Below are 23,809 nucleotides of genomic sequence, written 5' to 3'. Positions count from 1 at the left end.
AAAGAAAACCCAAACAAATCAAATAAATATGCTGGCATTCTTATTATGGACATTATGTTCATATTATCAGGTTATTAAATAAATTTGAACCTCTGTTGCACATTTATTCCCAAATGTAATATTTTATTTTTTTTTTTTGCGAAGGGCTGTAGCTGTTAAATACATAAACTTCCTATTGTCTGGTTAAGTTCATTGAGAAAGTAGTGCACCTGTCCACCAAAATGTGTGGCTTTCTACCAACCAAAAAAAGGCAGATGCATTCAGTAGTTTCTGCAGTAAACTCTCAGATCAAGTACTCCTTTCTCCTTTCCATAACAGTGCATAGTGTAGCAACATTACAACCTTCTCTTTCTTTCTTTCTTGTAAATCAGACCGAAGGGAAGAGCACTTTCACTTCCTTTATAGGATGGAATGTGGTGTCACAGGGATTCCTCCTTGGTGAGTAAATCCTGATTTTCTTTTTTTCTTCTGTGCTGTCAGCCAAATTCACACATCTACATGTAATCAGTAAAAAGACTGATTACAAATGAATAGTATAGCTAGATTAGTTAACATACTTCAAAGGAAATACCAACAGCTTCAATAACCAACACATGAAATTGATTCAGTGCTCTTTATGGTAGGTATATTTTCATATGTAACTTTACATCACTATGGAAATAGGTTGTGATCTTAATAGATTTAAAACATTTTTTGCATAGAGGGCCCGTACACCAGTTCGACCCAATTTAAAATAGGATACCTTGGAAAACCTATAGCCCCTGCTGTACTTAGTTTATAGTGCCTTAGCTTTTTTCATTTATTCTAAGTAATGCTTCAGTCAGGTTCATAGCTATATTTTTGTGTGTGCTTCAAGAAGGATTTTTGTAATGCTTAACATAAATTTTGGGGAGTTCTGAAGGTTCATTGCCTGGTATCTTAGTATTAGACTTGAAGTTGATTCTCTGCATAATGCACTTCAACATATGTTCATTTACTGACTTCAGTTACAATTGATTCTGTTATTTAAAAAAATAAACGCTTAATGAAATCTCATTCTAGTTGTCACTTATTTGAAACCTCATTTTTTTATTTATTTTGAGACAGCTGTCATCGGGGCATAACAGCAAGGTTGGTTTCGTTTCATTCTTAGCATGGTCTCGTGCTGTGTTGTGTGCATGTAGAGGCTTTTTGTTGTTTGAGAAATAAAATTCCATCTAATCTTGGCAAACTCAACTGTCTATCAGAAGTCTCCATTTGGGACATATTTTTATCAGTACTTAGTCTGTATATCTCACAATTTTACAACAGTGAAGTCCTGCATACTGTAAACTATCACTTTTTAGAGTTTCAAACTGGATATTAGGTTTGATCAAAATAACTTTTCTTCCTGAAGCCAAACTTAATTCCAAACTTGAGCATAACTGTAGGAAAATACTTCCTATAGATCACTTTGTGCATTTTGAAAATTCTTAGTGTGTAGCTATATGGGCAGGTATGCCCTTCAGACAAACTTGCTTGGTTTTTGTTTTCCCTAACATCTTTACTTAGTATACTAATAGGAAAATATCCCCTTATGTGTTAATCTGATCATTCTTGCTAATGCTTTGTATAAGATTAGAAATTTATGCGACCACAGTTCATTTATGGAGGATACATTAAAGGATTAAGGCTTTCTTTGATCAAGACTAAATATCTGCATGTAAAACAAAACCCCACAGTTCTGTTTCCATGCAGGTATCTGTGATGTAGAAGTGGAGAAACGGGATACATCTAAACAAAACTTTAACTATGCCACTATTTCAATAACTGAAATATATTATTAATTAGTATAAACCTCAGTGGTTGTCTAACTATTTCAAAGTGTTAATAATACTGAATAAATAATACAGTTGGAAAAGGTTCACTGCAAAGTACTTGCTCAAACTTGTAACCTCAGTGCTAAAACACTTCTCCAGTGCATTATTAGCCAAACAATAAAGCTATGTAGATGAAAAGGTTTTTTAATAGTGTGAAGTACAGTAACATTTATAGAAATAATACTGTTATCTTAAGGGTTTATAAATGTATATGTTTGCAGGTGGTTAAGTTCATTATTTTATTAAGATGTTCATCTAAAGCATTATTGCAATGACAGTGTATTCATATATTTAAATTACTGTATGACATCAATATTGGAAATTTTGTCTGTGCTTACTGTGAAGGAGTAATTGTTTAGAGTAATTTAATTATTTGAGTAAGACTATATTAAAGGAGCCAACTAAAAATGCAATAAACTGAAATTAAACAAGAAAAATTTATCGAATTACTGTTGATTTAAAAAAAAAAAAAAAACACAACCAAAAAAACAACCAAAAACTCAAATACAAAAAGCCCCAACAATCAAAACCCAAACAACTGTACAAGGTGGCTGGAAAACCATATGTAATCAAACTAATGAAGAATTGAGGAGCATGAGAAAACCTGAAAGACAGAAGTAAAGAAGCTGTGTGATAGTATATGGCAGTCAGTGCAGAGTTGAGTTTAAAATAATATATGCAGAGTGCTTATGCATTAGATGCTAAGTAATTAAGTACTCAGACAACTATACTTGTCCACAGGTTACTTTGTACATAATATAGTGAAAATGTTCATTTTTCAGTGACAGTTGCTAAAGAGTGTACCATAGACAACTATAGTGAGATTTTTAGACTTATTTTATAGTAAGAACAAAGTCCTGTTTCTCCTGGAGTGTGTTTTATGTTCCAAATGATTTAACCACTTTAGATTCAATAAACAAGGCTTATTAAAACACTTAACACCATATGTTGGTTTTTTGGTAAGTCAGTCACTTAAGCAAACATGCGTTAGCTACTTGTGATTTGTAACAAAGCCAAATATCAGTAAACTGTTATTTGTGTTTAATAATACTCTACTTACTGCTAAGTAACTTTAGTTGTACAGCTGTTGAAACAAAAACAGGATTGGTGAGGTAGATGCTAATACACTGAAAGCCTTGAGCTGTTCTGCTTCTTTAATAACTTAGAGGAAAAATACTGTGAAATCCAACATGATGTTCAGTTGAAATAGTTCCAAACTTTATATATCAGTAGCATGAGCATTTGTATGGTCATAGCCCTTAGGAATGATTGAACCTAATGTTTTTCAACCAGTAGATGGAGACAGAACTCTTATTACTATATGAAATGTGGCTTATGACTTTTCAATTATGGTCTAATAGACATGCCTTGAAAATGACACTCAGGTAATTAGTTCCTTAAGGTTTCACTTGTCTGAGGAGATTGCTTATGATGAACACTGTTTTTCACAGCAAATTGTTTTTTACTGGGTAGCTGTTTTATGTATATCTTGAAAAAAGTTCGACTCTTAATTTTGTAACACTTAGAGTGGATCTTCTTACAAAAGTAATCATGAAAAAACCATAATATTTTGTTGCTGTTGTTCCTAAAATGTATAGTACAAATTTGTGTGTAGCCAGAGTATTTGGTAGTTTTCTAATTTGATGGTATTTTAATTTTATAGAATACCAAACTAATTCTTCCAAACTCTTTATAAGGGAACTTGCTTGAATTTAGCTTTCTAAAGGGGGAGGACATAAACAGATCGGATGGTTTTCTGAACAGAGGAAAGACTTGGATTTACACTTCCTAAATGCGTCTCAAGTTAGATAAACAATATACTGGAAAGCCTGAAGCATGAGTATTAAACCTTGAGCTTATGTGTTGTGCTGAAAAAAGTAATTTTTTTTCCTGTAACAGACTGGATTTCTGTGTTCCTAGTTCTTGGTTGATGTCAGTCAGTGCACTGTATAGATTTTGCCACAGTTTCACTTTCAAGTGGCTCAAAACACTGTGGTAAGCAGTGAGCTTGGCATGCTTCTTCCATTTCAGCCCAGTCAATTATAAAAGAAGCATGCTGTGACAGAGTAGGGAGGTATAGTATTAAGGCTTGCACATCAATTTCTTATATGAAAATGAATAATAAGCTTGTATATCCCCTTAAGCATGCATTTGTATAATTATATTATTTGGAGGCATAAGGGTTTGTTTTAGTGGAGATTTTCTGTCAGGTAGTAGATGTAATGGTAAGTGTACCCAAAGGCTGAGGAGTTTGAACATCTTGTTAAGTACATGCTGTACAATATTGAAGTCCCCATGTGTGTTTTTTCTGTGTTGTCTTAATTTGCTAGTTACTGTTACATGTGAGAGAGCTGTGAGAGTATTTATCAGTAAAGGAATGCTTGGATTTTTAGCTCTTTAATCGTACAGGTTGAAGGATCATGTCATGTTTAATCAGCTCGGTGTATTTAGCGCTACTAATAGTAAAGCAGTACAAGATTTTATGTAGTGGATAATAGAAGAATGGATAAGCCTTACTCTTTACTATTAAGGTACTTTGAAGAAGTTTAATTTAAAAATTTGATTCCTTGGTAGTCTAGTCTTTACAGCTAAATGTGGGAACTTGAGGCTTAGCCTAATGAAACCACTTGTAAAATTCTGTAAAGAGCATCTTGGAGACCATGACCTCTAGCAAAAATGTTCTGAAGTAATAATGGAATAATGGCAGAAAATAATTAGGTGAAAAGATAGAAATTGTGTATCTTAAGGTGCATTTGAAGGACAGTGCAAATGCCCTGAATCCACATGTTTACTGGTTTATGAGATGTGAAAGTTGTAATCTAAATTATATTCAGCTTTGTAATCAGCCAAATTGTGAAACAATTCATAGAAGATTATTTCTAGAATCCAGTAGGGTATTAGAGGAACTGCATCTCAGACAAAGGCTCTTTTAAGAGCAGAGTTCACTAAGGCTGGGAGAATGTTAATAATTTATTCACTTCTGCAGCATCACTATATGTGTCGGATAGCTTTGAAGCAAAAGACCAACTGATTTCTATAGAAAAATTCTACATTTTGCTGTTTTATAACTGGAATTATTAAATATAAAGTAAGATAGTTATGCTCTTTATTTAGTATTCTCCTTTTCTCACACATGAAAAAAACACCCGTAACATTTTCATGTGAAATCTTTTTCTCATATTCTGTCACACTTTGTGCACAACTGTAAAAAATACAATGTCTTTTGAAACGAGCTAAGCTGTTTCAACTTCTCAAATATCTGTTGAATGATTTCTAGAATTGTACAGTAGCTCAGTATTGTCTAGTTCTTACTTCTTGACTCGCTACTTTCAAATGAGATATTGAAAGTATTATCAGCACTATGCAACGTATTTCTTGTTTGTTTCTTGACCTCTGTGTCGTTGTCATATCTTGGCTGATACCAGCTTTTTTATTTGGGGGGGGGTGTGTGTGTTGAGATTTCTGTAGTACTCATGGTGTGGATGAATACATCATTATGAATTTGTATATGATATTAATCATAAGGTCTCATTACTTCATGCTCAAGATTGTTCTGAAAGTACTTTCCAGTGTTAGCAATGAGTAGTTACCGGAGACAATAACTAGAATCATATATTGAGAAAAATGAATGCAGAAAATGTAATTTGTGCAGTGGGTAGGCTAAGACATTTTATAACAAGCATAAAATCCCATCAGCCTGTGTGTGTTTATATGTATTAAACAGTTTAACACGAAGGATAGGAATGATTTGTGACAAATACAGATTGAACCAATGTGAGCCTGATCATATACTAAAACTGCATCATTTCATAACTGTAGGCTTTGCAGTTAGTTCTGTGTATTTGCCAAAAGGTGTCAAAACATTAGACTTAATCCATTTACTTGATTTCCTTGTCTTTGTGGGAATTAATTATCCCTTATCTCATATTAAATTTAGAGCCACACCTCAAAATCCTTTTGTAAATATTATTAGCCAGAGTGGAAAAGGATTCTGCTGCAATAAAAGTGATTTTGTGGATTTATGCAGTAGTCATGGTTAATGTGTCTCTATTGGAAACAATTTAATTGTAGACCATAGATTGATTACTTCATCAGTGTGAAGGGATAGTCTTAGTGTATAATGAAAGAACATGGGAATGTATTTTAAATGCCAGGATCTTACTCTTTCTGCATTCTAGAAAGCAGTTTTCTGTACTCAGCCTTTGCAGTAATCTTTTGTACTGACTAGGATTTAGAGATGCTGACAGCTCTTCTGTCATCAAACTGAGTAAATTGAAATGGTAAGGATATTTTTGCAGCTCCTTTTAAAGCTGTGTTTGAAGAAGTTGTCACAGCATTACTCTTGGTTCTGCTTCTCATGTGGATGAGAAGCACAAGTTATTGCACAGCTTTGAATAGAACATTAATAGAATGTAATTTTAGTTAAAACATCAAGGAAAAAAAATGTTTACTGCAGTTTTTTCTAGATTTCTATACTACTGAGAAACTAAATCAAAGTCGCTTGGAGAGGTAAAATTGTCTAAAACCACTATTTGAATGTACTCTGTTCTATGAAAGCTTAATTCCTGTAAGGCACAGCAGGCAAGTGTAGTTGACCTGACCCTTTTAGGCAGCGTCTGAATTGAACCATAGTGATACTCAGTTTGTTCTGTACGCATCACATTCTCAAAATACCTTAGTCTTTCCAGTGTATAGGATTCTGTGTGAAAGTTTGGATGCACCTTCATATGGCATTGTTCTCCTGAGTTAGTTTTCAGAGTTGAGGGCACCTTTAGAAGAGCAGTTTTACTCTTGCTTGTGTTTACTTTGTTCTTAGAGTTTGTATTTCCCTTTGGTGGTTGCTATCTGCTTTTACCTCAGCTTCTCCTGAGTTGGTTTCACTCAGGTGAGTATAGCCATACTGATGAAAATCAACATAAGCAGAAGAGTGATGGGGTTAAAATTACAGAATAACTGTGACTTGTGACTGTACTGGTGGCTGAGCATGTTATTTGTAAGCCAGAAAACATTTAACATGATCATTTTTCAGTCTGTATTGATTTGTGAACATCAGAGTATTTTCCTGTGAGAATCTTTCTGGACTGCTTCAGAAACTTCATAAACAGGTTTTGCTTACTAGTGCGTTTCAACAAGAGACTATCCCAAATTTAAAACACAGTGGGTGTCTTCTGTTATTCAGGTTTTCTCTACCATGTATTCACTACTTCTCTAGTGATAGGTAGGTGTTGGCTGGAAGAATGAAGATGCTAATATTCTGAGCAACAAATTCTGATTTCTCTTTTTCAAATGCTAAGACCTGGCATTACTGCTGTGGAGTAATAATACCTTTACTACTTTATCCCAATCTGTATTGCCAAGTATGAGCGTTGGCCTGGGGTCTCGTACTGAAATGTTGTGAGTATGCTTCCAAAATTGAAGTAGGTTGGAGAAAAAGGAACATGCTGTGTTACTCAGTGTATGAATGGTAATCATAATCATAAACATGCTTTGATATATGATAATCTATTTAAATAAGTATAATAATTTAAGTCCTATGTAGTTAAATAGGGCAATAAACTTTCAAAATACTATTTTTCAAGCTGGAGAGGTTGCATTTTTTATGTATCACGCAAGAGCATAGCCATAGGTTCTTCAAGCAGCAGGCAAATACTGGATGTGCTGAAAACGGACATTTTTGGTTTTCTTCAAGTTTTAAATTGGTGTCTTTAGTTAAAACTCAAGGAGGGGGCCGGGGGGACACAAAGAAAATTCACTGACGCTTTTTGTCAAGGACTTGGTCTTAAATAAAATGCATTGTGGTTACTCTTACTGGATGACTTCTGAGAGCAAGAAAATGTCTCTTAGGCTGAGAAAGCCACTCTAAGCAATTCTGGTGTGCTGGACCAGGTTGAATTCTATAATTCAGAAAACAGATTATGCAGTAAAAAGTATATAACAAAAGGAGCAGTTGCTCTCTGTTCAAAGTGTAATACTGTAAGTGTGAGAGTTCTGGAAACTTCCGTGCTATATGCCCAGAATGAGCATGATATATTTGCCCATTGTAGAATGATACTGTGTGGTTCCATGAGTGTTACAATGCATGAATGCTGTCTTCAGGGCTTTTTTCTTTTGAATGGAAGACAACAAAGAAACCCAAAGTATAACACTGGCTCTATATTTAAATAGAATGTGTCAGGTGGCTGGGATTTCTGACTTGTCTGCAGGGTCTCTAGAATGTCTTGATTCCTAGAGGTCATAAGTAATTGTTCAGATGGGTTTTTTTAAATAGCATGATTTTTTTACCAACTTAAACTGATAACCTGTTTAGAAAAAAAAATAATGGGACCATTGTCTAATCTCTGGATAACCTACTGATTTCAAGAATACAGAAAATGAAAATTCATAACTTGCATTCTGCTAATTGGTTCTGACTTTTGTGAAACATTAACTTCTGCAAAAGCCTTTCAGTGTATATTAAAAAGAAATACCTGTAATAGAAATTATTTCCCTATCTTTTTGTATTTAATTCTCCGATAACCTTTTGACTTACTTTGAAGACTTTTTAAATGCTTTCCATTCTATTAATACTAAACAAAGTAAATAGACAAGTAAATACTGCCTTGCAAATTTGTTATGCTTAAGGCTGCCATTGTGGCAATTGAGATAAAGCTACTTTCTTCCTGTGGTTTTAGTTTATAGGATGGAATTGTGTAATGATGCATTTAGTCTTCTGGGTTAGTTATGGTACTATAGGTAGAAAACTTCTGCATTGGTTCAAGATCAACCTCAGGCTCTGATGTCAAATTTTTTGCACTTATTGCTTCAGAGTTTAGAGCTAAAAGAAGATATGGAATTGCATTTAGAACCTAATCCTTAGCATCTGGTTCATTATGCTGAAACTGGAGATGAATGCTTAATTTCCTTTTCTTTTGGTTACAGCAAATACAATTTCTGTAACTGGGAAAGTCAAAATGATATGTAGAATTGGCTGGAAGAGGGAAGGTAAATTAAAAGCCAAAGGACGTGCATGCAAAAGGTTCTTAGCAAGTGGGAGCTCTTACCCAAGAAATGTAGTATTTTAACCTAAATAGATGTGGCAGATAAGAGAATGTGGTCCTGTTCAGGAGCATGATCTATTAATGTGTATTACTGTCATGCTGTTTCTTATGTGTTGGAGTGAGGGGCATGGGAAGGGGCAGTAATAAAATACATTAAATTACATCTTTGATTAACAGCTTCTATAAATTCCTATTGACTTGGTAACATTGGTATTTTGTGGATATATGACATTTAGTGGAACTTTTTGGCCTTTGTATTTCAGTGATAGACGTTTGCTACAACCTGCTCAGGTATGTGATGTTCTCAAAGGAGTTATATTGGTCATCTGCTACTTCATGATGCACTATGTTGACTACTCTATGATGTATCATCTGATAAGGGGACAGTCTGTCATAAAGCTCTACATCATCTATAACATGCTTGAGGTAAGAATGTTGGCATCAGAATATCGAGCATGCTTTTTTCAGACTGTCTAAAATATTGTATTACAGTATTTGTACTTAGAATATCTTGTGTTCTCATAAATGTGCACACACCCATATTAATAAACCTAGATGCAGTGAAACAGACAAGTTTGTGAAAAATAAGTTTTGTAGATACTGTTTCATATTGCCTAATTCCTGGAGCTTATTAATTTAGTTGAATGAAAATTGAGAACTGGAAGTGGAAGATGATGTGTCTTAAACTGAAATGCAAGAAGTGAAATTAATGAGGTTTTGACCTTACTGACAAAAGTAGATACTATTGATTGGAAGTAGTGGTAAGATCATGAGAGAGAGCAGAGAATGAAGATGGTAGAAGACATGAAATTTGTTTTTTAATTCTTCATTATGGAAGTATAGCTTTCATTGTATGCCAGGACACATGTTACTGCTTAACCTCTCTCAGTCCTGGCTAGCATAAAAAAGTCTGAGTACATAAACAGTAAGTTGAATGAATACAGTGAAACAAGAAAAGGAAATTGTGGTTTGGTAGGTAAGGTAAAAGAGAAATTATGGGGGAAAAAATTGTTTCTTCATGAGACTTTTAATTGCAATTCTGTGATTGATGATTCACAATGTAAATGTTTTAATAGATGCAGTCTTATCTCCATCCTGCAAATATAAGACATAGTAGGAATACAATCTCTTAGAATGACTCAGAGCTTTGTACACCAAAGTTACTCTACTAGGATTCTGCGATCACTGAATAACATGTTAATCCTTCTCTGAACATCTGTTATACCTTTGAAGACTGCTAAAATGGGGCTACACTTTGTGCAAAATCTGAATATTTTGTCTAAAGACATTTGCTCTTTCCTCATGAAATATGAAAATATTGCATAAGGATCACAATTCATTATCCAAAATGAAATAAATATCAGACAGACCACCTCAGTTGTTTATGCACAGGGTTTTGTTGCTGAAAAATATGTAGAAATATTAAATTGGCACTGAGTTACTATGTGGATTTCAGTTGTGTTGGGAAGTATTCATCCATATATAGTTCCATAATCTGTGAGAAATTATCACTTACTAAATAAATCCATGTGCTCAAAATAGTAATTTCTCTTTATTTCAAGACTACTTCAAGTCACTTCTCTTAAAGCTGAGAAAGTACAGCACTATGTGCTTACCACATAAACTGAAGAGAGGCTGCAGTCTTTGCTGTGAATTGGAAGCCATGTGCCATTCCATTTTGAATGAGGAGTTGAATTTCTTTGCTACATTTGGCAGAACCAAAAGTGTGTGTCTCAGCTAAGAAGTGCTGCCCAAGTTTCCTTTTTTTAGGAAAGGGAAAAGTCTGCTACCACTCAATAGTTATTGAAAAAATTGCATTAGACTTTGAAGTTGAAAACAGTATTTAATTTCCATGGTGTCTTGTGAAACCCAACATGCCAAGTAGAGGGTGTATTTTTTAAGAGGCTTTTTTACTGTGGTAGGTTGCAGCCACAGTATTGGCAGAAAATGTCCTGGGATCCCACTGAAGGACTTGGTTGATAGGCAGCTTTCAACAGTTTGAATGCTGGCTTGCTTAAACTACTTCAGTGAATTTTGTTATAGGTCTTTGCTAATAATGCAAGCAAAGTATTTTGAGGAACTGTTAAATACACTTTTTTTTTTAAAGTAGTAGACCACATTTTCACAAGTTTTCGAAATAGGAAGATCTTTTTAGTTTAGTTAAATTACTGAACAGCAGAGATGTTTACAATGTCCTAATGTTTTCGGCTGTTGGCAAGTCCAGGGACAGATATGAGGAATGCAAAATCTTCAAATTATGTGCTGAATGCTCCATATAACCTAAGGGGAGCATTCAGCACATGTGGCTTAAATGACACTTTTCTTTTTTTAGATTCAGACCCACCGGCTCCTGCTCCTTGTGAAGCCCCAGTGTGCGTTATGCTGGTGACAGCACTCACCATGGAATTCTGCTGGAGCCTGGAGCCGGCATGTAGGGTTTAGGTAAGTCATATTTGGAAAAACAAGCAACAATATTGTGTGGTGGGTTTTAATGTTTTCTGTCCTGTCAGCTAAGAAACAAGGACTGCTTAAATAAAAAGGAAGGTAAAAACCACCATTTTATCTATTAAAACCCTCACAATATTGTGAACAAAAACTTACCAAACTCCGAGCATTCTGTAGTTGGTGTTACTGCACCAGGTGTAATTACTCAATGGGTCATCACAATGAGCAGGAACCAAATAATTAAAAAATGTAAAAGCCGAAAACAATACCACTGTAAGTATCTCTCAAACTGATGGCTGTTTGAACTTCAGATTTATAATAAATTGTCAGCTCATGGTTTTTGTTTATTTTATTTCATAGGGGATGCTTAGAGTAGCATGTAGTACAGTTTACTTGAGACATCTAGTGAAAAATTATTTTAATTCAGCCTTCATATTTTAGGAAACTTCAATAAGCATTGGCTTGATTAAGTGAAAGGACTTCTCTCCCTTCAATATCTTTACCTTTAGAACTCTTAATTAACAAAGTTGGGAAATGACACCAAATCTAGGTTTACTTATGTCATCCCAATAACTTATTTTCTAGTTAATAGGTATGGTTCAATATTTGCAGGTACATCATGCACTTAGTTCTATATTGCCTCGTGTTGCTTTAACATGTCCAAAATTGCAGTAAGAGGAAATATCAGTGGTCTTTATTAAGTAGAGATAATTTTTCATATTTAACTATTTCCATCTAATTGAGTTAGTAAGCAATGAAATGTACCTCTTTTTTTCAGCCAGACATGTGCCTTGGGATACCAAATTTAATTTTTGAAGTGCTATTTTTGATGTCCTATGCAGCTTAGTTTTAAAAATACTGAACTGCATTGTATAGGCAGGAAAAAGTCGTTCCTTGTAATGCTCTTCAGTTTTACATGCTTGCTGATGATGAAGTGGTGGAGCTCCATGTAACCTTTCTTGCTGTGGTATTGAATTACAAGCTCAGATTGCTGTCGATGTTCCTCCTCTTTTTGGAGGTTTTTTTCTTACTTGTGCTGTATTCTTTAGGTTACACTTCAGATCTTTATAGGTTTTTCAATCTAATTTTCCCTAATTAATTTCCAAACTAATTATCAAAGTCTGAAGTTTGAACTGTGCTTGGATGCCTTTCAAGGAAGCATCTAAGATAACACTACATGTTTTATATATTGTAAATACTGTTGAAAAGGGGATATGGTAAATTTGAGGGGGAAAGTAACCGCTGCATATACAAAAGAGTATCACTGGAAATGAAATGAGCAAGAGATGGAGAGTGATAAATATGTGAAACATTTTTAGGTTGAGCTGTACTTATGGTGGCATATTCAAGTGTTGGAGAGAAAAACGTTGCTTTTAAGGCAGTAAAAAGTTCTTCCTGTTTAGGTGGCTGATCGTCTGTTGTCTTCATTTGGACAAGATATTTTGGATGCTCTTTATTGGACAGCTACAGAACCTAAGGAAAGAAAAAGAGCTCACATAGGTGTGATTCCACACTTCTTCATGGCAGTGCTCTATGTCTGTATCCTTTTTCTTCAATAAATTGCAAAATTTTCTAAATTAAATTACAGCGTAATTGCTCTGCATTAATTTATTTTAATATATTTGAAAAAATGATAGTATTCCTAAAACAGCGTTCCTTTACTTTCAGGTTACCAGTATTTTTAGATGAATGAAAAAACCTTTTAACCTGTTTCAAAAAAAAAACCCTTCATAATGGTATGCCACTTTTGTAGTAACTAAAGTGTAGTAAAATGATAAACAGTAATTGGATAGTTCATGGAACCTTTGATTTCAGATTTGTATTTGAGTATTTTGGGTCATAGGGTCTTGAAGACAGTGGGGTTTTGTTATTTAGTGGAATGTTGCAAACATCTAGCTTGAGAACATTTTATTCAAATTAAGGGAAAAATGAATATTCAGGATGCAGATGAGTTCAGTGTGAAGTAACCTTACTGTGAACTGGTAAAAATTATATGTAAAGAGACAGATGTTGTGATGAGTTTAGAATTCTTGTACTTACCCCAGTTTTCTCTGAAATCCTTAGTCTAATTCTGAATCTTTCTTTGAGAATTTTTTCCTTCAGGTTGTATTGCTCTTTCTCATGACTAATGTCACTGGGCTCTTTTAAAACAAGAAAAAATTAACAAATGTTACAAAGTGCTGTGTGTACATTACATAGGTAAAGTACCGTCTTGCTGTAAATCCAGTTAACAGGGAGATAGAGACTTTTTTGTTAAACTTTGGAAACAAAATAGGTAGTTAGAGTTTTGGTGCTGTTCAGTACTGTTGTGCAGGGAAATTATTTCCAGATACACTTCCTTAACCCTGCTATCTAGTCGCGCATGCTATTTTTATAATGGTTCAAGCAACAACCCTTAATGTGGCCTTCAACTCCCACAATAAATCACTGCTTACCATCATGATGTCCAATAATGTAAGTATGTAGCTTTGTTATATAGCTAATTTTTTTTAGCATGCTTCATCTTTGTGAATTATATGTCTAGTTGCATATTATTTGTCTGATTTGTTTATATCAGTTTTTTATCAATAAAAATTAACTAACTGTTTTTAAAAATTGCAGTTTGTTGAAATAAAAGGAAGTGTTTTCAAGAAGTTTGAGAAGAACAATCTTTTTCAAATGTCAAATAGCGGTATGTATAGTTATGCGAATCAGGTGAAAATGTGAATTGAGAGGCTGATTTTTTAATTTATTAATTTATTTAATATTGTTGTTAAAACAGCTTTATGTTGGTGAATTTGAGCATTCTGACTTGAATTCCTCATCTCCTCTATTACTGTTTGGTTCAGTAGGACAAAATTGGAATTCCACTTCTAGGAACACTGTTTTTGCTTAAATGGCTGGTTTTCATTTGAGGTGCTAAAACAACCTATTGGCTGTGTGTTAGTTATTTTTAAATACAAATTTAAGTTTTAAGTTACGGTATTCAAAATACCCATGCTTCAAAATGTCTGAAGTCTTCTGTTTCCAGAAAGTTGACTTTGTAGTGTGCTATGTTGACAATGATATTGGGATGCATGTTATTTGGCAGTTGTGAGAATGAATCTTGAAATACTTTCCCCCTTGCCAAAAAGAATGTAATGATGAAGTAGCTGGCTTGTGAAGGAAATGCCAGAATTGACTAACTTTTGATATGCTATCAAGATAGTAGTAGAGGGTACTTAGGAAACATGTTATGCCTCTGGCACTTCTTAACTGTGTTGCTGCTTAGTATGAAATTTGGGAACTCTTACCCAGGATGTCTCCTGAGGAAAAGCTGTTACAGGTGTGCTTTGATGGAGGGTCTTTCTAATACTGGTATCTGCCATCTGAAATATTTGTTGAATTCTTGGTTTCAAAATAATAGGAAAGATTATACTTTAAGGTTGTACTAGAGCTGCCTCTAATATCTTCTATTCTTAGCGTATATTCCATTATTTTGTGCATATGACTTTTTTGGTCAAAGCTATTTATACAGATAAGCAACCAAAATAGAATATATTTTTTCATTCCAACTCCTAGTTTTTTAAACCAGAAAACTCAAGTGTTCAGTAGGTTAATGTACCTGCTTATTTGAAAACAAATGATTTGGATTTTTTTAATCAAGAGTTAAACTTTCAGTAGGCTTGCGTCAGGTTTTGAATTCTGGTGGTTGATGTGATTGGTTGGGGGTTTTTTTGGTTGTTTTTTTTTTTTTCAAATTCATCTGCAAACTTCAATGATATTACATGCAAAAGTTAAATGGCAATTGTTTTGTGATGCTTTGGATGAAAGACTATTGACATAAAATCTTAAAATATATTACATAACAGAAAAATTAGCACTAAATTTTAATCTACCTCATAGAAGTTATTAAAAACAAAAAAAACTAATCTTCCCAGCTGAGTTGATATTTATTCTGTGTTAATAGTATGTGTTTTTGTTTCCAATATTTAAATACTTATATTTTAAAAATTAAGTTTATTTAACTTTACAGTGAGAACATCTAAAAGTGATGTTTACTAAGATATTGATGGGAAACACAGTTGAGTTTTCTTAAATTTTCTTTCATTAATAACAATACTCTCAGAAAATAATTTTAAGTATATACCTCACTTTCATACTGCAGGGTGAGGCCTCTTTCTTGATTTTAAGTCTTGAAATAAATGAGGGACTGCTCTTAGAAATGGCTAGTAATTTCCTCCATAAAAAGCACCTGCAATAGTATGGTAGAATAAATGTATATCAATATTTTATTGCTAGACATTATTATTGAAGACCTGTAATAGCAGTATCAGGTCTCTCTTTATCACTTGGTGGAAAAAGTGATGCCATTCATTATACCAGAATGGAAGCAGGTGAGTACACACATAGAGTTCACAAAACTCATTTATTCCCTTCAAACTGATAACTTTTGCTGGAACACCTCTCAGTATGGTTATAAACAGTAGTGTTTTTCTTCTCATAGATAAATAACGTAAACAGGTTTTCAGAAGAGATTTTCACCTCTTTTGAACTTGAACAGATTTACTGCATCACAGCTTCAGTAAGGATGGATCGGTTCTTCAGTTCATGTATTCTGATAACTTTGTTATCCTTTAAATGTTTTATTTCCTGCAGCTGAATGGTAATGCATCTTGCATTGGCATGCTGTGTCAATGCTACATCCTACGCCTGGAACTAAGGCTAGTCTGGTCCTGTGGACTGAGCTTCCAATTAGCCTTTGGAGTGCCTTGTTGTAACCACACCAGAGAGCCCAGAGATTCGTAAAGGTTCTGTGGTTCCCTTGGGTTAAATTAAGATGAAATGAAACAAGCGACCAGTTAAAATGTTTTACTTGTGGTAGGAAACAATTTAAATTTGGAAAAGGATAATAAGTAATGTGGCCTTTTATAAATCTATAAGGAAAGAAAAGGAAGAGAGAGGAAGAGAGTCAAAGAAATCTGGATCCCCACCCCAGATTCCAGTTTGTCTCGGGTCTAGTGATCTTGCGTGATGGGTGCACACACAGCAAAGTGTTCTGTCACCTTTTTAAGTTCATCTTATTAGTTGATTAGCATACTAGACAGAGGCAGGTATTGCATGAAGTCATTTCCATGAGAGACGGGGGGCGGGGGAGGTGGAGCATGGGTTCTGAGCATGTGTTGAGGGAGAACAGAGTGCACCAACCTTCTTGTCCAGTTGAGTCTGTGGTTGTGCTCACCTCTTAACCATAAAGCAAGGTCTGCATGGTATCAGGCTTACACAACAGAGCCACAAAGTATTGGGCTTACGCAATAGAGCCAGTGATCAGTGGTCCTTGTGCTTGCTGAGAAACATTTGTGCGGGCTACAAGGCTACAATTCCCCCCTTTGAGACTTTCCCAAGGAATCTGACAAGGCAGCTGCAAGGGACCGGGGGGCATGAATTCTTTGATACACTTTGCACTTCCATGGGCAGCATTCCTTCCACTAATCACAAAGGTCACAGCTTGTCCTTGACATTTTCTGTGTCGATGAATCTTTGAGGCATTAATTCTTTCAGTTCCTTACACTTGTGCATCCTAGAGCACAATGTGCTTAAACTTCATACCTGGAGTGAACTAAATTGCTAAAATAAAGCACTAAATATAGATTCCTCCATGTATTTCCCACCTTTCTCTCAGTTTGTTCCAGCTGTTTCTCAGGTCTGCAGTATCTGCTGCAAGGTAACATGGCAACAGTAGCTGATTAAGCTTAGATAGACTGAATGGATGCCCCATTGCCCCACGTTTTCTGGGGCTCTGCTCAAAATATTACTGTTGTCTCAAACATCTGGTTTAAATTTTGTGAAAAGGTACTTATTAGTACACAGAAGTTAAATATACTAATTCTTGGGGGGAAGAAAGTAAGGTCAATCTCATAGAGATACCCGACGAACTTGTGAATAGGTAAAACTCCCTTATCTAACATATCAAAAGAAAAATATGAACTAACAGAAAAATATCAGTGACCTCTAGACTAGACATTGTGTTCAAGAGAAGTTGCTACAAATAGAATTCAAAAACAAGTAATCTTGTGAATAGAAACATGAAAATAGAAATTAACTGTTCCAATTGTACTTCCTAAGACATGTGCAATATCATGTATTGAAGTACTTTGCAGAACTCTGCATGTTATTGGAGATGCTACATTGCAAGACACCAGGATATGAAGTGCCACTAAGCTACCAGTTTAGATCTGGGCATCGTGAAATCATTTTCACATGGCATTGTGCTCAGCACTGGCTTGTGGATAGCAAGCCGATGTGTGGCTGTACTATTTTTCCCAGTATTTCTGGTTCTGGGCTTCAGGTCAGTGGCGTCAGTGATCCTCCTCACCATTGTATAGCCATTTAAAATTCTGCTGTAACAGCTAATTCATTAAAACTTCAGGTCTAAAAGAACTGTGAATCATCTACATAAAAACTAATTGAACAGACCATGAGTTACACACTGATTACACGGTTACCTAATAAAACCATACCTATTATCTTTTAGGTGTAGGAGGTCAACAGAGATCTTGGGGTTTGTATAGCTGCTTGAGACTAGCTACAGAATCTGTGATTTCATCCATACAGGCTCCTGCAGCTTTGGTTTGTCAGCTGCAGCAAAATTACTTTCGCATTGTCACTCTGGCTTTTACTGGGAAACTTATGTTAATCTAAACACTGTGGCCATTGGAAAAGACTTCTATAGAGGAGGCATAAAACTTTGGTGTAGCAGGAAGAAATACTCCCTAAATTTAAACAGTATATTCTCTTTTTCAAATAGATACCTGTAAGCTAATTTTTTAGGAGACCAAAATTGTAAAGAGAAGCTTTTCCGTCATTATTGAAAGCCCAGCATGCTGCCTTCCTTTATACTTTTCCATGTCTTATTTTAATTTCCAGCTGTGCTCTAAACTAAATTTTTCACAAAATACAGTTGTACCTCATACATAGTATTACATTAGGTGCAGTGCATTATGTTATTTGCTGTTGGTTGTTTGGCCAGATTATTCCTTGTTTTTTAAACGTCTCATCTCAAAATTTTAACATTTCTTGTGAAGCTTTAGGAATTTCAGGTTTTTTTCTTTATCATTTTTTTCCTTAATTCTTTCTGCTTTGTTCCCAATTTATCAGTCTCTTTGGCTTTGATCAAAATATTGAACAGCCGTTATTTTTACCTTTGATATCTGGAATTGAGTCTGCTTTCTCGTGTGGGTTTAGGTTTTTAAATACCATTATTCTAATCCAGTTGTTCAATTTAAGGATCAGGGATTTGGGGGCAAGAGTACATTTAAGATTGGTGCCTCCTTGATGATTACTTGTTCAGTCTTTGATCCTTTCTTGTGCTTTGGTCACTTATTAAGAGGTAGTTGTCACCAGAGTTACTTAGAATCTGCTGAGATGTAAACCAAAAAATGTTGTTCCACTTCTTACACACTATGGTTTATAACCAGCTTTTGATCTAAACATATAAACAGTATGATTAACATGGTCAGAATTATATTTTACTTTCTGATTAAGGATGCCTGCATGATGTGTCAAAAATCTGGAAGGAAATAACTAGGTGTTTTAAAGAGTATTTTCTTCCCAGGAGAGTAGAAGTGCCACTTCTGGATCTCTGTTCTTGGGATCTCACTGCCCTTCTTGTTAGTTACCACTGCGAAGTACCCAGGTTCTTCAGAGTTCAGGTCCTTCCTGAAGGAGTTCAGTAATCAATTGTTTGGGATATTGGCTAATTAATTACACTAGTCCGTACTGGATGTAGTGTTGTCCTAAGAACATCCTTTATTACCAGTCACATGCATTTCTGTAGTATTTACATGCTTTTTAAAAGTGACGATACCCTCTGACACATTAGCAATTTAACTTCAGGTCTCTGATACTATCGGTCCTTTAAGCTGAGTGACTCCGTTTTCCAGAAGGATTTATAGAAGTTCAGAATGTGTTATTAATGTGGGCATAGAATTCCACTCATAGTGGAATAGCAGGGTAAGTGGGGTGAAAGTATTTAAAATCTGATTTGACTATGTGCAATCCTTTTTTGGGCTTTACTTCACAGAACCAGCAGAGAAAAGTACATCTTGCTTTCTTCCTCTATTGCATTTATGGCTATGTGCATGTTACTGGCTTTGAAATAAATGTTTGCCACCTCTATTCATATGACAACCTTAATAGGCCGACATGATTTATCTTCATGGAGGAAGGTATATTGTGGTTAGATTTTGACACATGACCACCAAATTCGGATGTACTAAGTCTTGGAATGTCCGATTCTTCCTTTCCCTTTCCAATATACTGAAATAGATATTTTAAAGCAAACTGAAAAGACTTAATCATATGTAGTCATCTGCACCACCAGCGGATGCATGGAAGTACAAGCAAATTCAGTGTCATCTTTCAAAATAGTCTAAAGAGTGTAAATGTGGGGAGTATATAGTATGATGTGCAGCTAGGCTTCAGGGCCAGCCCTATTAAGAGTAGAGATTAAACATGGTATTAGCATGCAGTCTATGTATGGTATGTGCTGACAAGAGACCAGTCGGGGTGATAAGTATATCTGAATTAGTGGTAGACGTCAGTTCTTTAACATTTAGGAGCATAAACTGAGAAAGTAAACTTCTTAATCATGTGCTTCTGGAGGTAGCTGAAGACCATTTAAAATGGCCGCAGCCTGTTGTTTCGGCTGTCGTTTAACCCTGTCTTATAATGGAAAAGGGTTATTGTGGTGGTTTGACCTTGGCTAAATGCCAGGTACCCACCAAGTCGCTCTATCACTTCCCCCCCTTTCCCCTTGTTTTATCAACTGGGCAAAGAGGGGAAAGAAAATAAGATAGTCCAACCCTTGTGGGTAAAACAAAAGCAGTTTTAATATAAGCCAAGTGAAGCAAAGGTCCGCACATGGAAAAGAAAAAAAAAAACCCAACACATTTATTCTCTCCTTCCCATGAAGAGGTGCTGTCAGGCTTCTCAGGAGCAGGGCTCCCATACACGTAGTGGTTGCCTCGGAGGACCAAGGGTGACCCCACCCCCTTCCTCCTTTCTCCCAGCTTTACACTGAGCAGACGGGACATGGTCTGGAATATCCCTTTGGTCAGTTCGGGTCAGCTGTCCTGGCTGTGTCCCCTCCCGAGATCTTGCCCCCCCGTCCCACTGGGGGAAATGTCGGGAAGAGCCTTGGTGCTGTGTAAGCACTGCTCAGCAGCAGCCACAACACCAGGGTGCTATCAACACCCTGCCAGCTCCCAGCTTAAACCACAGCACCAGGAGAGCTGCTGTAGGGGAAAACCAATGCCGGCTCAGCCAGACCCAGTACAGTTATTAAAGCTGTACTGTATTCTAACTGAAAAATAGTTTGGGATATGTTTGTCACCAACATTTTGTGGGATATGTTCAAATGGCTTATATCAATGTTACTAAGGGTTGTCATGATGGATCATGAAGAAGAGAGATCCCTTTTTCTTCCCACTTTGCTCTTTGTCATGCTAAAGCAGAATAGAGACACTTCCTTTTGCCAGTACCTGCACTCTCTGTAACTGAACACTAACACTGGTGGCTTGTCACTTCCCCCAGATTCACAAATACAGTAATTCATTTTCCCTTTATTCTTCAAGAGCATGTCTGTATGTGTGAATCTAGGGATGAAGCCTCACTTGTTCTATAGTTCACCACATCATCGAAGAACTCACAATACACAGTACAGGAAATTCTCCTCACCTATTTAAAAAAAAAAAGTACATGTACAACATCAAACAAATTCATAATAAATGATGAAACATTATTGGTGCATATTTTGTATTCTAAAATTTTAGTTGGGATTTAGGACTGATTAAAACTGGTTGGTTTGGATTTCTGAAGCCTTTTTTGTCCTTGTCCTTGCAGGTGGGAAATGAAATTAGTTTCTGAATCATTTGGGTTTACTGTTGAAGCTGCTGTAAAATGCCCTTTCTCCCTTGCTTGTGCCTCTGACAATCAGTTGATGAGAGAGACAAGGATGAAGCAGAGCAGCTTCACTCATTCCTCTTACTCCAAGCAGCCTTGAACAGCTGTGGCAGCAGAGATAACAGATTAGAAGGGAGGCCAGTGAGAACAGGAAAAATAAGCAGAGGGGAAAAATAGTGTCAGCCTGTCATCCAGTCTCAGAAATGAGTGGGGGTTGAAATGTTTATTATTACAACATAAGAGGAAATTTAATCCAAAGATGTCCCTTCTCAATTTAATCTTCTTGACTGGTGAGCTAATATATACTGAGTAGGTAATAAATGTCTGAAGGATTGGCTTGGGATATGCTTTAATGTTTCAGCCTGAATTAAGGTCCTTCCCACTTGAGAATTTCTCCCCATACAGGCCTTTCTGGGATCTGTGTGTTGTCTTATGCGTTGCTGATCAGTGATGTGTTGTGGAAGTATGCAACATGGGAAATACAAGATGAAACCTTTTTGAGATTTTGGGCAAAAGTCTGAAAACTCAGTGATTATTTTCAAGTCACTAATGGGTGTGATAGAGAATATAGATCAAGGAATGCTAGACTGCATATTGATCCACTGGTGATAGTTCCAAGTGATATCTCATAACTAGATTTATCAGAAAATACTGTATTCTGGTAATTGGGGTAGTATTTGGTGAATTCAGAAGCATAGAAGAACATATTTGACTTGTTGAAGTGTTACTGGCAGGAAACCAAAAAATTAGGGTTAGGACTTCAACTGTGTCCTGTTTTTTCTGGTATTTAAATTTATTTTACTTAAGGATTTGTTTGTTTCTTCTCTCATACATATGCTGTTGTCCTGTTTTGGAAATTTGTGCTTCCTCTGACCCTTTCCCAGACCATACTGAGAGAAGAGTTTATGTATCCCAAAATGTGCTTTTTCACATGTGTTCATGCGGTCTCATTCTTCTTGAATTTTGTGTGCTTTTTGTTCCCCTCTCTTGGAGGAGTTGTTCTTTTCTTTTAGCTCCCTTCCTTCTTCTTTTAGCTCCCTTCCTTCTTCTTTTAGCTCCCTTCCCCTTGCCGATATTTTTTGAAACTTTCTTTAAATGAGGTATAGAGAATAATACTAGAATGTCGTAACTGCACCCGTGAACAGTGTCTTTGGTCTGTAGTCAGTTAAGAGATGATGGAAGCTGTTGACACAAAGTCAGAGCCAAATTTTTTTGGCCAGCTCAATGCTTGGGTGTTCATCTGAACATTTCTATGTTCAGTAGGTAGAATCCCACTGAATATTTGATGTGCTTAAGGAAATTAACCCATTGGACTTGGAGTTTACTTGCCCACAAAGAAACTGGTCATGATTATTAACAGGTGTAACAGGCAATAACAGTATCTTCACAGATTTTTTCTAATAATTATGTCTTCTAAAAAGACTTCTTCAGGCTTGCTAATTTGTGGTGACATGACATTTTAGGTTTTACTGCTCTTTTCAATAATACAATTTCAGGGAGGTTTTTTTAATATGCTAAAAACTATGATGCTTCCTGAAGCAAGCTGTACATGTCATTTCTGGAGATAGGACATCAAACTAGAAAAAAAAGGCTCTGCCTAGTCAGGGAGGACAAGTCATAGGACTCCATCTCAAGTTGGACTGCTTTTGTGTTACAGTTCTTACAGTTTTGATAACTGAGCTGATGTATCCTGCTGTTTGCTTTTAAGGTGGCAATGAAAGACTAGTAGGAACCTTCTAAATAAGGTGTAATAGTTGTCTTGAAACACTTTTCTTTTTTCCTCTACTATTGGACCCAGTATATACCAATTTGGGTATCTGATCTGTAGAAAATAAAATTTTAGTCTTGCTAATAACTTGAAATGACAAACAGGTGTATTGTCTTCACTTTTGCACCAGAAGGTGCTGATTCTTTTTGAATCCCACAAGAAATGCACAAACTTTATCAAGAAAGATGACTTTATTAATGTATTAGAAAAGGTGACAGCAAGTCATAACTAAAGTCCATTCTGATGCTGGGAACCCTAAGTTGATGCAGCATTGGATGGACCTGCAGTTAGGCCACAGTACAGTGCAGAGATTCTGTTCATAGTGAGATACCCAGCATCTCTTCCCTTAAAATCTGTCAGATAATTTGTGGAAAAGATTGTCTAATACAAGACTTAATAAATCATAGAACCTCAGAATGAGTAGATACCTATGTATGTAAATAAATGTTTCTTTGGAGTTGACGACTGTTTTTTTTTTTTAACTAGATATAAAGGAGAGGTTCACCAATTACGTGCTGCTACTAATTGTATGTCTAAGAAATATGGAACAGTTCTCATGGAATCCAGGTGAGCAAACTAGTAAAAAGTTAAATGACAGATTTCTGTGCTGACAACTGTATCTCTTGCTTTTTCCCTTGATCTGAAAGATAAGGTAACCAGGACATTTAATTGAGGAATCTTAATTTGTCAAATACCTGAGATTCTTGTTTTTCAATTTCTGGCTTTTTTGTATGAGTGACTATCCTTTCTGCTAGAAGTATATGTTGTAATGCTACTAACATGCATTTATGTTTCGAGTA

The 23,809-nt window shown here is 35.6% G+C and overlaps 1 protein-coding gene across 3 annotated transcripts in view; it reads left to right on the top strand.

Moving 5' to 3' along the window:
• TAPT1 (transmembrane anterior posterior transformation 1) overlaps window positions 1-23,809 on the top strand; it is a 50,994-nt gene that overhangs the window by 13,187 nt on the left and 13,998 nt on the right. The window contains exons 2-8 of one of the 3 annotated variants that reach the window (XM_074904562.1): window positions 372-438; window positions 1,087-1,110; window positions 9,139-9,301; window positions 12,724-12,859; window positions 13,677-13,774; window positions 13,922-13,991; window positions 23,496-23,576. In XM_074904562.1, the coding sequence (XP_074760663.1) occupies window positions 372-438; window positions 1,087-1,110; window positions 9,139-9,301; window positions 12,724-12,859; window positions 13,677-13,774; window positions 13,922-13,991; window positions 23,496-23,576 (639 nt within the window). The remainder of the gene's footprint in view (window positions 1-371; window positions 439-1,086; window positions 1,111-9,138; window positions 9,302-12,723; window positions 12,860-13,676; window positions 13,775-13,921; window positions 13,992-23,495; window positions 23,577-23,809) is intronic. The other 2 variants (XM_074904559.1, XM_074904560.1) reach the window with 2 other exon arrangements.

The sequence above is a fragment of the Athene noctua genome, chromosome 4, assembly GCF_965140245.1.
Source record: "Athene noctua chromosome 4, bAthNoc1.hap1.1, whole genome shotgun sequence".
NCBI lineage: Eukaryota > Metazoa > Chordata > Aves > Strigiformes > Strigidae > Athene > Athene noctua.
Note: the sequence above shows the minus strand (reverse complement) of the source record. Positions and strands in the feature narration are given on the sequence as shown.